The sequence below is a fragment of the Poromitra crassiceps genome (genome assembly GCF_964638095.1).
Source record: "Poromitra crassiceps genome assembly, chromosome: 23".
Taxonomy (NCBI): domain Eukaryota; kingdom Metazoa; phylum Chordata; class Actinopteri; order Beryciformes; family Melamphaidae; genus Poromitra; species Poromitra crassiceps.
In genome coordinates, this window is record NC_139639.1 from 13,004,202 (window position 1) to 13,016,487 (window position 12,286).

At 44.7% G+C, this 12,286-nt stretch overlaps 1 protein-coding gene across 1 annotated transcript in view; it reads right to left on the reverse strand.

The window, feature by feature from the left end:
- The window catches only part of LOC310796730 (uncharacterized protein), a gene marked incomplete at both ends in the record, with an annotated part of 34,087 nt that overhangs the window by 520 nt on the left and 21,281 nt on the right, over positions 1 to 12,286 (reverse strand). The window contains 12 exons of the mRNA XM_083658967.1: positions 171 to 229; positions 957 to 1,044; positions 3,458 to 3,534; positions 4,039 to 4,110; positions 5,717 to 5,813; positions 6,052 to 6,092; positions 6,294 to 6,422; positions 8,521 to 8,580; positions 8,673 to 8,792; positions 9,235 to 9,324; positions 10,814 to 10,895; positions 11,426 to 11,517. Of these exons, the coding sequence (XP_083515093.1) occupies positions 171 to 229; positions 957 to 1,044; positions 3,458 to 3,534; positions 4,039 to 4,110; positions 5,717 to 5,813; positions 6,052 to 6,092; positions 6,294 to 6,422; positions 8,521 to 8,580; positions 8,673 to 8,792; positions 9,235 to 9,324; positions 10,814 to 10,895; positions 11,426 to 11,517 (1,007 nt within the window). The remainder of the gene's footprint in view (positions 1 to 170; positions 230 to 956; positions 1,045 to 3,457; positions 3,535 to 4,038; positions 4,111 to 5,716; positions 5,814 to 6,051; positions 6,093 to 6,293; positions 6,423 to 8,520; positions 8,581 to 8,672; positions 8,793 to 9,234; positions 9,325 to 10,813; positions 10,896 to 11,425; positions 11,518 to 12,286) is intronic.

A 12,286-nucleotide genomic window follows, 5' to 3' on the forward strand; every position in this document is an offset into this window, starting at 1 on the left:
TTCCCATTTAAAGCAATATTCTACTTAGTTTTAACATGGGGGTTATTTAAGCAATATAGCATGAGAGCCAGTGTGTTGTGGCAAATATATCCCGCTGCTCAGCTGTTATCCCACGAGGCCGCAGGCAGAGTGGTTCTATCATTCTACGGTCTACCGCTGCTAGGTATAACAGACCGTTGCTATGCACGCCGTTCTGAAAGACTGGAGGACCAAGTCCAGTCATATCAATCTGCAGAAAGAAGTCCGGTAAATTTAGCTCATTCGCGACACCCGGTGGCAAAAAGTGTTACCGTAGCTTTCTTTAGTACGTAGCCGTGTAATAAGTGGTATAATGTACAGGGAGCCGGTCATTATCATGAAATAAACAGTGTGGACTAAATACAACAAGAAAGGCTGGAAAACAAAGTCCCATTTCACTACCCAGATCTTTCATTGTAAAACCGCATACATGCAATATGAGAGAGAGAGAGAGGGAGAGGGAGAGGGGGAGAGAGATAGAGAGAGGGAGAGAGAGAGAGAGAGAGAGAGAGGGAGAGAGAGAGAGAGAGAGAGAGGGAGAGAGAGAGAGAGAGGGAGAGGGAGAGAGAGGGAGAGAGTAAGAGGGAGAGAGAGAGAGAGAGAGAGGGAGAGTGAGAGGGAGAGAGAGAGTAAGAGAGAGAGAGAGAGAGAGAGGGAGAGTGAGAGGGAGAGCGAGAGAGAGTGAGAGGGAGAGAGAGGGAGAGAGAGATTAAGAGGGAGAGAGAGAGAGAGAGAGAGGGAGAGCGAGAGAGAGTGAGAGGGAGAGAGAGGGAGAGAGAGAGAGTAAGAGGGAGAGAGAGAGAGAGAGAGAGGGAGAGTGAGAGGGAGAGCGAGAGAGAGTGAGAGGGAGAGAGAGAGAGAGGGAGAGCGAGAGAGAGAGAGAGGGAAGGTATCAAATTAAATCCTTTAACACTCTCCTGGATGGTTGTGTTACTCACAGCGAAGTCATTGAAGTTGTCGGCCCAGTAGCCCAGCTCTTCATACGTGCCACATGCAAAGCTCACGTTAGAGGTGATGTTCTCCATGCTGGAATTGGACATCATACTCACACGCGCACACACACACACACACACACACACACACACACACACACATTTAAGAACCAATTAAGAACCAGGGACTAATTAGCCCCGCTGTAATTTGCCTGCTTTAATTTGCACATTAAGTGCTGTAGCCTCTTTCTGCCTGTGTCAGCACGTTGATTTTGTGCTGACCAGTGACTTTGTTTTGCACTATGTTACTCAACCCTTATTGAGCAAAGCTCATCTGTATGGACGGTATCATGCTTTCGACATTTGGTATAGGTTGAGGCCACGTCTCGTCATAGACGCTGGGTTAGCTGGCTCAGCCTGGCTGGGGGCGTGGTCAGGGTGGGGTAAAAACCCCCGTTCTATCCATTCAGCAAAGTTAGAATTTAGCTGATAGCCCAGCCCAGGCAGACACGATCGGGGATTTAACCACCGCAGTAAACGCACATCTGAGCAGGCGTCTTGTGTTCTGCTCTAGAACCCCCAAACATGTAGTTTAAAGCTGCAGCACCGTCTTTTGGTGAGTCAGCCCATGAGATATATGGGCGGTTTTACCCCACTCGCGCGCCAGCCGTTTAACATTTTGTGGGCGTTCCCACACATGCGGACTGTCTCTATGTATTTGACTGCTTTCGCTTTTTGGACCTCCTCTCCCCCTGCGTTTTAACAGATCTTCACGGTGTTTTCTGATCACACATGGAAATGCATTGAAGATCTGATCACCCAAACCAGCTCCAGACGTGGTCAGAGACACACATTTGGCTCCTGTGTAAATGCAATGGATCTTCAATAACGTGGTGGATGAGGACTGAGGAAGAAAGCGTTTACTGTCCGTTTTAAAATGTGCAGGCTAAGTATTGTGAGAGGAAGCTTCTTTCCTCTTGGCGAGGGAAAGAGAAATCAGTGAGAGACATTTTATTGAATGTAAACCAGCTAAGTAGATGAGAGAGGAGAAGAAAAGTAAAACTATATTAAGGAGGTATCACTATACCTCATGTGTGTTCACTAAACCTCATGTGTGTTCACTATATCTCATGTGTGTTCACTATATCACTATACCTCATGTGTGTTCACTATCACTATACCTCATGTGTGTTCACTATACCTCATGTGTGTTCACTATACCTCATGTGTGTTCACTATACCTCATGTGTGTTCACTATACCTCATGTGTGTTCACTATACCTCATGTGTGTTCACTATACCTCATGTGTGTTCACTATACCTCATGTGTGTTCACTATATCTCATGTGTGTTCACTATACCTCATGTGTGTTCACTATACCTCATGTGTGTTCACTATACCTCATGTGTGTTCACTATCACTATACCTCATGTGTGTTCACTATACCTCATGTGTGTTCACTATATCTCATGTGTGTTCACTATACCTCATGTGTGTTCACTATACCTCATGTGTGTTCACTATACCTCATGTGTGTTCACTATACCTCATGTGTGTTCACTATACCTCATGTGTGTTCACTATACCTCATGTGTTCACTATATCTCGTGTGTTCACTATATCTCATGTGTTCACTATATCACTATACCTCATGTGTGTTCACTATCACTATACCTCATGTGTGTTCACTATACCTCATGTGTGTTCACTATACCTCATGTGTGTTCACTATACCTCATGTGTGTTCACTATACCTCATGTGTGTTCACTATACCTCATGTGTGTTCACTATACCTCATGTGTGTTCACTATCACTATACCTCATGTGTGTTCACTATACCTCATGTGTGTTCACTATACCTCATGTGTGTTCACTATATCACTATACCTCATGTGTGTTCACTATATCACTATACCTCATGTGTGTTCACTATCACTATACCTCATGTGTGTTCACTATACCTCATGTGTGTTCACTATATCACTATACCTCATGTGTGTTCACTATATCACTATATCTCATGTGTGTTCACTATCACTATACCTCATGTGTGTTCACTATACCTCATGTGTGTTCACTATACCTCATGTGTGTTCACTATATCTCATGTGTGTTCACTATACCTCATGTGTGTTCACTATACCTCATGTGTGTTCACTATACCTCATGTGTGTTCACTATCACTATACCTCATGTGTGTTCACTATACCTCATGTGTGTTCACTATACCTCATGTGTGTTCACTATCACTATACCTCATGTGTGTTCACTATACCTCATGTGTGTTCACTATATCACTATACCTCATGTGTGTTCACTATCACTATACCTCATGTGTGTTCACTATACCTCATGTGTGTTCACTATACCTCATGTGTGTTCACTATATCACTATACCTCATGTGTGTTCACTATCACTATACCTCATGTGTTCACTATATCACTATACCTCATGTGTGTTCACTATATCACTATACCTCATGTGTGTTCACTATATCACTATACCTCATGTGTGTTGATGGTGGTGTAATTGCTCCCTCAAATAGCCAGATCCCAATCACAGCATACACATAGTACACCACCTACAGAGAGAGGAGGGATCTGCTGTTAGGAAAGTACAGTAGCAGGTTCACTCCAAAATGCTACACTTTGATTTAAAAAAATAATAATTTTGTTTTTCTCCTTGAATGCATCACCCATATCAATGAATATTACAAATACGTGTCTGTGATGGAAGTCATTGTCAGGAATATTCCTTTTTATCATCACTATATTATTTTTTTATTATTAATATATTTATATTAAGGCACTTTTGCAAGTGTGGACACATTTCTGTATGTTTGCTCCTCTAAATCTAAATCAAAGCTCTTAATATTGCGAATACTTTGAATAAAATGCAATATTTTACAGTAAAGAGCAGCTATGTGTTCAAATAGTAGATGTCTCACTTTGGAATGAAACTCTTGAATGAATGAATTAATAAATGAATGTATGTTTCTAATTCTAAATAAAACATGACCAAACATGGCACACCAACTGTATGGCCGTATGCTGATGTGGACAGTGTGTGTGATGACGTCACTCACCACCAGCACTCCGGCAAAGGCGCGGAGGTTTTTCACCAGGTCCAGCAGCGTACTGGCGACTAGAGACATGAGCTGGAGAAACAAAATGAGGTATGCATCAGGGCCCAGACACACCAGACTGCCATCTAAGAACTAGCATGCGTCGCCTGTGTCGGGGGCTGAAAAGTTGCATTAAGAACACACCGCAATAGAGAGCCGCAGGGATGAGTCCGGAAATCATCGATGCTAACACTCCTGGTTCTTCACTGTTTTCGCCTATGGGAGTTTTGAATGGGTTTTTGGCGCGATGCTTCTAATAATCTGTCTGGGCAACGCTGGCTTAATCAAACGCGAACCAGTGTTTAGTAATATCATCTTCACACATGAAGACCACTTTTATGAGTTTTGAAGCTTTTACGTGCCGTTAAAAGGGCGGCTAGCTAGCAAACGGCTAAATGAGACTACACTGTTGAGTCGATGGGGATATATACGTCAATAACGTCACCACTTCAAAGGACGAACACGGAAATTCTCTTTCCCTCACCTGGTTCAGCCCGTTCAGCCCGGGGTAATCAGTGCACACATCCAACAACAGTCCAGGTTGAGCGCTGACGTGACGTGGAAGCCTATGCGACAGTGTGTAGTTCTGGATTAGCTTAGCTCGAGCTTTTTACTTCTAGGGCTCGCATTTACGCTACAAAACTCATGAAAGTGGTCCTCATCTGTGAAGATTATCCGACTGAACTCTGGTTCGCGTTTCATTAAGCCAGCGTTGCCCAGAGAGATTATTAGAAGTATCGCGGCAAAAACCCGTTCAAAAATTTCATAGACAGAAACAGTGAAGAACCAGGAAGTCCGGGACTTCCGCGTTCTGACTACAAAAATACGTCATCCCTGCAGCTCTTTATAGACGACAACTAGCACGTACGTTGTGTGCCTGCGTGAGACCTAGTACTGCACATATACAAACCGTTGTTATGATACATCGTTGTGAAAATGTGTATTGGAATGATCAGATACAGTAGGGATGACGTTGAAAAGTGAGAAGAACGTTTTTTGCGTGCTGTGACGGTTTAGTAATATAGCTACTTCTAATCCAGAATATCTCTGATAAAAAGAGTCGCAGATGGCGCTGACGTTGTCAGCGTTTGCCTGGTCTTTTGCTTGTGGAGGAAAAACGGAAGAGGCGGAGCTAGAAAAATATGGAGAAAGCGCACGAAACGAAACGGGCGATATCATACAGCGACAGGCTCCAGGGGCTTTGCTGAAGGCCAGCTGACCGGCCAATCGGAGCGATCTCTCTCACTGACGATTTAACAGGCTGAGCGGGATGACTAGGGCAAACGGTGCGGGACACACCGCAAAAACTACTGTAGGGCCACAGTCGCTCACTGACGGCCCGACATTGACCGATGGCCGACTGTTGGCCCACGTGTCTGGAGCTTAACACACATAGGGACACAAAATGACACGATCTTATTTGTGATGAGGTCGTTGAGTGTCAGCGCAGCTTGAGCTTTGGACACGCAGCCATGTCCTGTACCTTGTCCTGTACCATGTCCTGTACCATGTCCTGTACCATGTCCTGTACCTTGTCCTGTACCATGTCCTGTACCATGTCCTGTACCATGTCCTGTACCATGTCCTGTACCATGTCCTGTACCTTGTCCTGTAGCATGTCCTGTAGCATGTCCTGTACCTTGATATCCGGGATGATGCGCAGGAAGCGGAAGACGATGAGCATATTGACCAGGCGAACCATCTCCCACAGAGACAGACTGTGAGTTGTTGGGTCCCTGTTGTGGTGCGTGCACACACACACACACACACACACACACACATGCACGTGCACACATGTACGTACGTACACACACGCAAACACACACGTAGGCAGGCACGCACACACACACACACGCACGCACGCGCACACACACACACACACACACACACACACACACACACATACACAGTGTCAAGTCAGGTGTGCAATCATAATATGTAAACATTTATGAAGGGAGTAAAATAGAAACCTACAATGGAAGTCTGTAGGTGGCCAATATGGTGATCTGCAGGGCCTAAATGGGGGAAATAAATGCAATGAGTGAAATTGAAATTGAATTTATTTGCATTAAAGGAATATGAAAAGTTTTTGGTAGAGTTAACAGAGACACATGGATGATTTTGGGCCAATCCCCCCAAAACTGTGTATTCCTTGAACATCTGAGTCAAGTTAACGCGACAGTTCCATAGGTATTCAGCAGGTGCAGCCACGTTACCGTGAGCAGGATGGTGAGGAGGCCGTCAAAGATGTTGTTCCTGTAGGACAGGTAGCCTCTCCAGCCTAAGGCAAAGATCTTCAGACACATCTCCGACAGGTAGTAGATGATGAAGCAACAGTTGATCACCTGGCAGCCAATGGGGGACAGTGGTCAGTTTAGGCCGGGCTCATTCACATTCACTTCAACTCATTTGTGAAGCAGATTGTCTTAACACATTGACTGCCAGCCTTTTTCAATGCTGTCGGTAGGTTCTGCCAGGGGGGTTTTTGAGGATTCTAGGCTCATTTTACAACAGCCGAGGATTCTTTTCTGTTAATACTTCGTGAACACCAATCATCTAAAAATAACTAATAGAATGTGTGCTTTCTCTGTCTAAAAGAGTTAGTTTGTAGAGTTAGTAGTTATGTAAGCATTAGCAGTTGAATACAGCATGGTTTCAGCGTGAGAAAAATTATTCAGAGATAAACGGCTTTTTGTGAAATTCGATAGAACAGTCACTTTAACCATTCATTTTTGGCATCAGTAAGACCTAAACAATAGTTTTGAACAGTAATTTCCTCCATAACAGCAGGAAACTCCCCTCTGCTCAACTCCTCCCTCCGTGGGCGTTCTTCTTGGCTGCAGCGCCGTGTCACAAGCACTTTCCTACCTGTGCAAATGCACTTTCTCATACTCTCGACCTCTCAAATAAATTTCTGAATAGAAATTAAATTACTCTAAATTACAGCGAAAAAGAAACAAAAAAGAATGGGTTGAAAATCCCATTCTAAAAGCCTTTTATGGCTGTTTCCAATTTGGTGCTATTTTGCAAGGCAAAATGGCCTGCTGCACCACAAGCTTGTCACAGTCTCACTGCCCCGCTGCCGCTGTGCGGCTGTGCCTGGCCGCTCCCCGAGGAAGCCCGGCTGGACTCGCCCGCCTCCCGGAGCCCTGGCCGAGAGCTCCGATGAAGCCCCTGCGACTCTGGTCATATTTACGCTGCGTGCCTCAAAGTGTGCTCCATCCGCAATCCACCATGCAAGTTTGCAATCCCCCACAGCCAGGACCCAGGCGAAAGCGAAAGCGTTTTCGCCCCATCCATTTTCATGATAATGGCTTCCATGCTGCTGTCTTGGCTTGCTTGGCTCTCAATAGTCTGAGCACCGTCTCCACTCAGTGGGTCGGCGGAATGGATTGCACACGCCCGGCGGCTCTAACACTATAATAGGAGATGCAAAAGGGCCAGATCAACGATCCACCGTCAAAAAAAAAAAAATCGATTTTTTTTTTACGTGTAAACACGTCGTTGGCAGTCAACAGCTGGATATTGAAAACGTGTTAACACGTCGTTGGCAGTGAATGTGTTAAGAATGAGCAAAAACAAACAGAGAATATATTTTCCGAAAACAGGTTCTTCTCTCAAATCTGTAAAGGTGTTGAGATTACAGACGCACTAATTAATCACTGTTTGAATTTAAGCTATATAGATCTGACAACACAGACACACACACACACACACACACACACACACACACACACACACACACAGTGACAGAGTTGTGATTATTGTGATTAAGCTGAAATCGGCACAGAGGATTGGATTGCAGCACAGAAGCACACGCGGCGTTAATCAGTTAGTGGCCGTTCACACTATACGCCGAAGCAACGCCGAAGCCACGCCGAAGCCACACGCTGAAGCCACGCCGAAGCCACACGCTGAAGCCACGCAGTTTCATTCCGGCGTCCTTGTTAACAGGTGAGAGCGTTCACACCGGCCGCGCGCCACGCCGAAGCAACGCCAAAGCCACACGCTGAAGCCACGCAGTTTCATTCCGGCGTCCTTGTTAACAGGTGAGAGCGTTCACACCGGCCGCACGCCACGGCGAAGCAACGCCGAAGCCGCGCTGGAGCGATCGTTCAGGATTCAGTCCAGCTTGAAGCTGCCAGACATGAAGTCAATGGGAGTTGTTGTGGGCGGGTTCAAGGCGCGCCGAGGAGGCACTGTGTGAGAGGAAAAGAGAAGGCTTCTCGTGTGAACGGTTAGGTGTCAGTTCAGCCTGTGCCTGCTTCACGCTTCAGCTCTACTTACGTTCGGCGTCCTGTGTATACAAGGGTGGGCCGTGTAACAAGGGCTTAGACCGGCACCCTGAGTCAAGGCAGCAGAGCATGTGAGCTGAGTGTTCATCATTAACCAACTTCAAAACGTCCACATGACAAAAAAAACACAAAGAACACAGCTGCTAACCTCCATGTTGTAGTCGTTTCTCTCGGCAATGGACTTGTCAGCGTTCAACACCAGGACGGTCTGAAACACACGCAAAGGAAACATTATAGGGTATGTTAGTCAGCTTGGTCTGTGTGTGTGTGTGTGTGTGTGTGTGTGTGTGTGTAACTTACGCCTATGCAGATGACGTTGGCCAGTGCCACCGCGTTGCCGACTATAGTGAAATAGTAGTGACTGAAGACCATCTGGAGCTTCTGCAGGACTGGAGAGTTGTACTGGGGCAAGGGAGGGTGCTGTGGACACACGCACACACACACACACACACGCGCGCACACACACACACACACACACACACACACACACACACACACACACACACACAGAGATTCAGTGGCATATATTACAGATCTCGAATTAGAGTAAATCTTGAGGTTTTTTTATTTATTGAGGGCAAAACAGACGCGTTTCAGCCTTAAGCCATCATCAGTGTACATCAGAACATGTATGTACACTTATGTACGCTGATGATGGCTTAAGGCTGAAACGTGTCTGTTTTGCCCTTAATAAATAAAAAAACCTCAAGATTGACTCTAATTCGAGTGCTGTTGCCTACCTCTGTTTCTGTGATCTCCCTGCAACCTGCACCGATTGAGCTGCCTAAGACCTGGAGCTGTGCGAGCTATTCCCTTGCTGTATATTACAGATCGCAAAGTGAAATGAAATGTTAAATTGTACCTCTTTCATGCGATCTTTATCCAGCTCGTCAAACAGCTTCCTGGAGTCGTCTCGGTCCATGTAGCCCACGGTGGAGTACGGCTGCACCACCTGGAGGTGTGGGGAGGCACAAGAAAAACATAATTGACTGATTAAATGAACAAACCTAGGTGATACGTCATATCTGCAGCAGGTCGTTAAAAGATTTTAATACATCTTAAAATAATTAAATTATTATTGAAATTGAAGGTCTTAAGAAGAAAAGTAAAAAAAAACATATGAATGCCTTAAAAACGTATTACCATGTAAGTACAGGTTTCCTTGTGTGGCCTGTGCTGTACAATACTGTACTGTATGTATCTTATCTTCTTTACGAAACATAATTTGATGTCATGTCCCATAACAATCCATTTCCTGCTATGCTTTTTCTTATCCTGAACATTTATAAATTAGTTTCACAGCTTTCATTTCAAGCAGGCCCCCCCCCCATTAGTTTCCTTATGTGGGTTTTATATTTGGTCGTGAATTCCACGTAGTCTAAAAAGGTCTTTAAAAGTCAATTCAATTAGTCTCTCTCACACCTGTACCTGCAGGGGTGTTCTTCTCTCTCAGACCTGCACCTCATTCAGTGAAATACCCCTTTCAGACCGAGGTCCAACAAGGCTTATTCCCAGGTTGATTTTGTGTTTGAAAGGACAAGGGTTGATTTCAGTGTGAACGCCACCGCCCAGGTTGCTAAGAACCGGGGCGGGACAAAAGGCTAGCAGCAAGGTTAGCGTTAGCTGCAAACCGTTGCAAGAGCCTTGAGACACACACACACACCTTTCACCGCACAGTGAAGCGCTGCATTTAGGACGCGTTGTGACAGCGAAACAATATGGCGGGCTGTCCGTTTCCAGCCTGACTTACCGTAATTGGATTGAATTGATTGGATTAACCCCGTGTTGACTGACTTGGTGTGAACTGACAAAAGAAGGGTTGAATGTGGGTAAAAGCACCCCTGGTCATTGGTGTGAAAGTAGCAGTGTTGGGCAAGTTACTTTCAAAATGTAATATACTACATATTACTAGTTACTTGCATTTGAAAGTAATAAGTTACTTTACAATATTACTTTCTGTGTAGAGTAACTCGTTACTTATTACACTACTTTTGCATTACTTTCATCAAAACAACAGCAGCAGCAGAATGACATCGCCGCCCCTGAACACCCCGAAAAATAATTTCAACCACCTTGAAGTCAGTGTAAACAATCCAAAATTCTAAATGTTATTCTTTTCCTTTGTTATTGTCATCTATAGTGGTTATTTGCATAAAAACACATAGTTTGATTAGGAAATGATTGTTTCTTTTTTAAATATGTGCTTTAATTTAATAAAATGTAACTCAATTTGTAACTTGAGTTACTTGACAAAGTAACTGGTATAATATTACCGAAATCCTATAAGTAATAAGTTACTGAGTTACTGCTAAAAGTAATATATTACATGTAATATGTTACTTTTGTAATGAGTTACCCCCAACACTGGAAAGTGGTATAAGTCGCAGTGTGTATGCAGCCCTGCCCACTCCCCCTGCTGGACAGTGTGATATAGCTGTAACCTTGATGATGGCCGCTCTGTAGTAGCTCTTCATGTGGACCCTGGACATCACCTCCAGCACCGCATCCACACGCACACGCTCTCTGATCACACACACACACACACACACACACACACACACACACACACACACACACACACACACACACACACACACACACACACACACACACACACGTTTGGTTCATATCAGCTGGTAGTAACAATCACCTACACCACTCGTGTTTGGTTCATATTCTGACCTTCAGCATGTCAGCTGCGTAACAGGGAGCAGCTTGCCACCAAATTGTGTTACCATTTGTTGCTATATATGGTTTTATCTTGTGACTATACGAGTGCTCCTGACTGAACTCCATTTCTATGTTACTGTTTATTCCATCAGACTGTAATGACATTATGTTAATTACTTTCGCTACAGCATTCATTAGAGCTGCACTAAGCAGAAGTAACTGTTTAAAATTCATACTCTCCAGTTTCTGGACCAGTGTGAGAAAGTCTCTTTCCAAAATCTCCTAGTTGCAACTGACAATGCCACATACCGCTAATGTAAGAACTTGTGAAAATGTGATAAAATAGCCTTCTAATTAGTCAAATCTGCGTGCGTGTGTCTTACATAGCAGCACGGCCTGTCCCCTGGCAGCTGAGGACCTGGAAAGCAGCTCTGATTCCCAGCCGCCTCCTGATGATGGACGTCTGGACTGACATCTGCATCAACACGCAGGGACAGACGGGTTAGATCAGCTGTTTTATGTCCAAAATCAAAAAGACATATTGTCCCTCTTACCTGTATATTACCTGTAGTGCTATTTATCCATCTAGAATAGATCTTACCTGTAGTGCTATTTATCCATCTAGAATAGATGGTTTTGGTGTGAGTTGGCGAGTTTTGGAGATATCGGCCATAGAGATGTCTGCCTTCTCTCCAATACAATGGAACTGGGTGGCACTCGGCTTGTGGTGCTCAAAGCGCCCCCAAAAATTACTTTTGAAAAACGTAACAATAATGCCTCTCCAGAAATCATTCCCCGGTTACTCAAGATAAGCCACAGACCTTTTTGTGAGCACTTTCATCAGGGAAATATTTTCTTTAGTCCGATATTTCCAAAACTCACCCCAATTGATCTCGATGGATAAATAGCACTACAGTTAAGAGGAGAGATATGTATTTTTGATTTGGGGGTGAACTGTCCCTTTAATTCATGGAGGAGGTGTAAGGTCGCGACATTCGTGGGAATGTGTGTAACTGTGTAAACTAGCGTGGGGCTAGCAACCCCACCCCAGAAGAACCCACTTGCTACAGAAAATGCAATAGGAGCCTGTTGGCTTTGTGTGGCTGCGGCCCTATGCTCCACTTAGGAGCCTACGGGGGGGGGGGGGGGGGGGGGGGGGGGGGAGGAGGAGGAAGAAGAAGAAGAAGAAGAAGAAGAAGAAGAAGAAGAAGAAGAAGAAGAAGAAGAAGAAGAAGAAGAAGAAG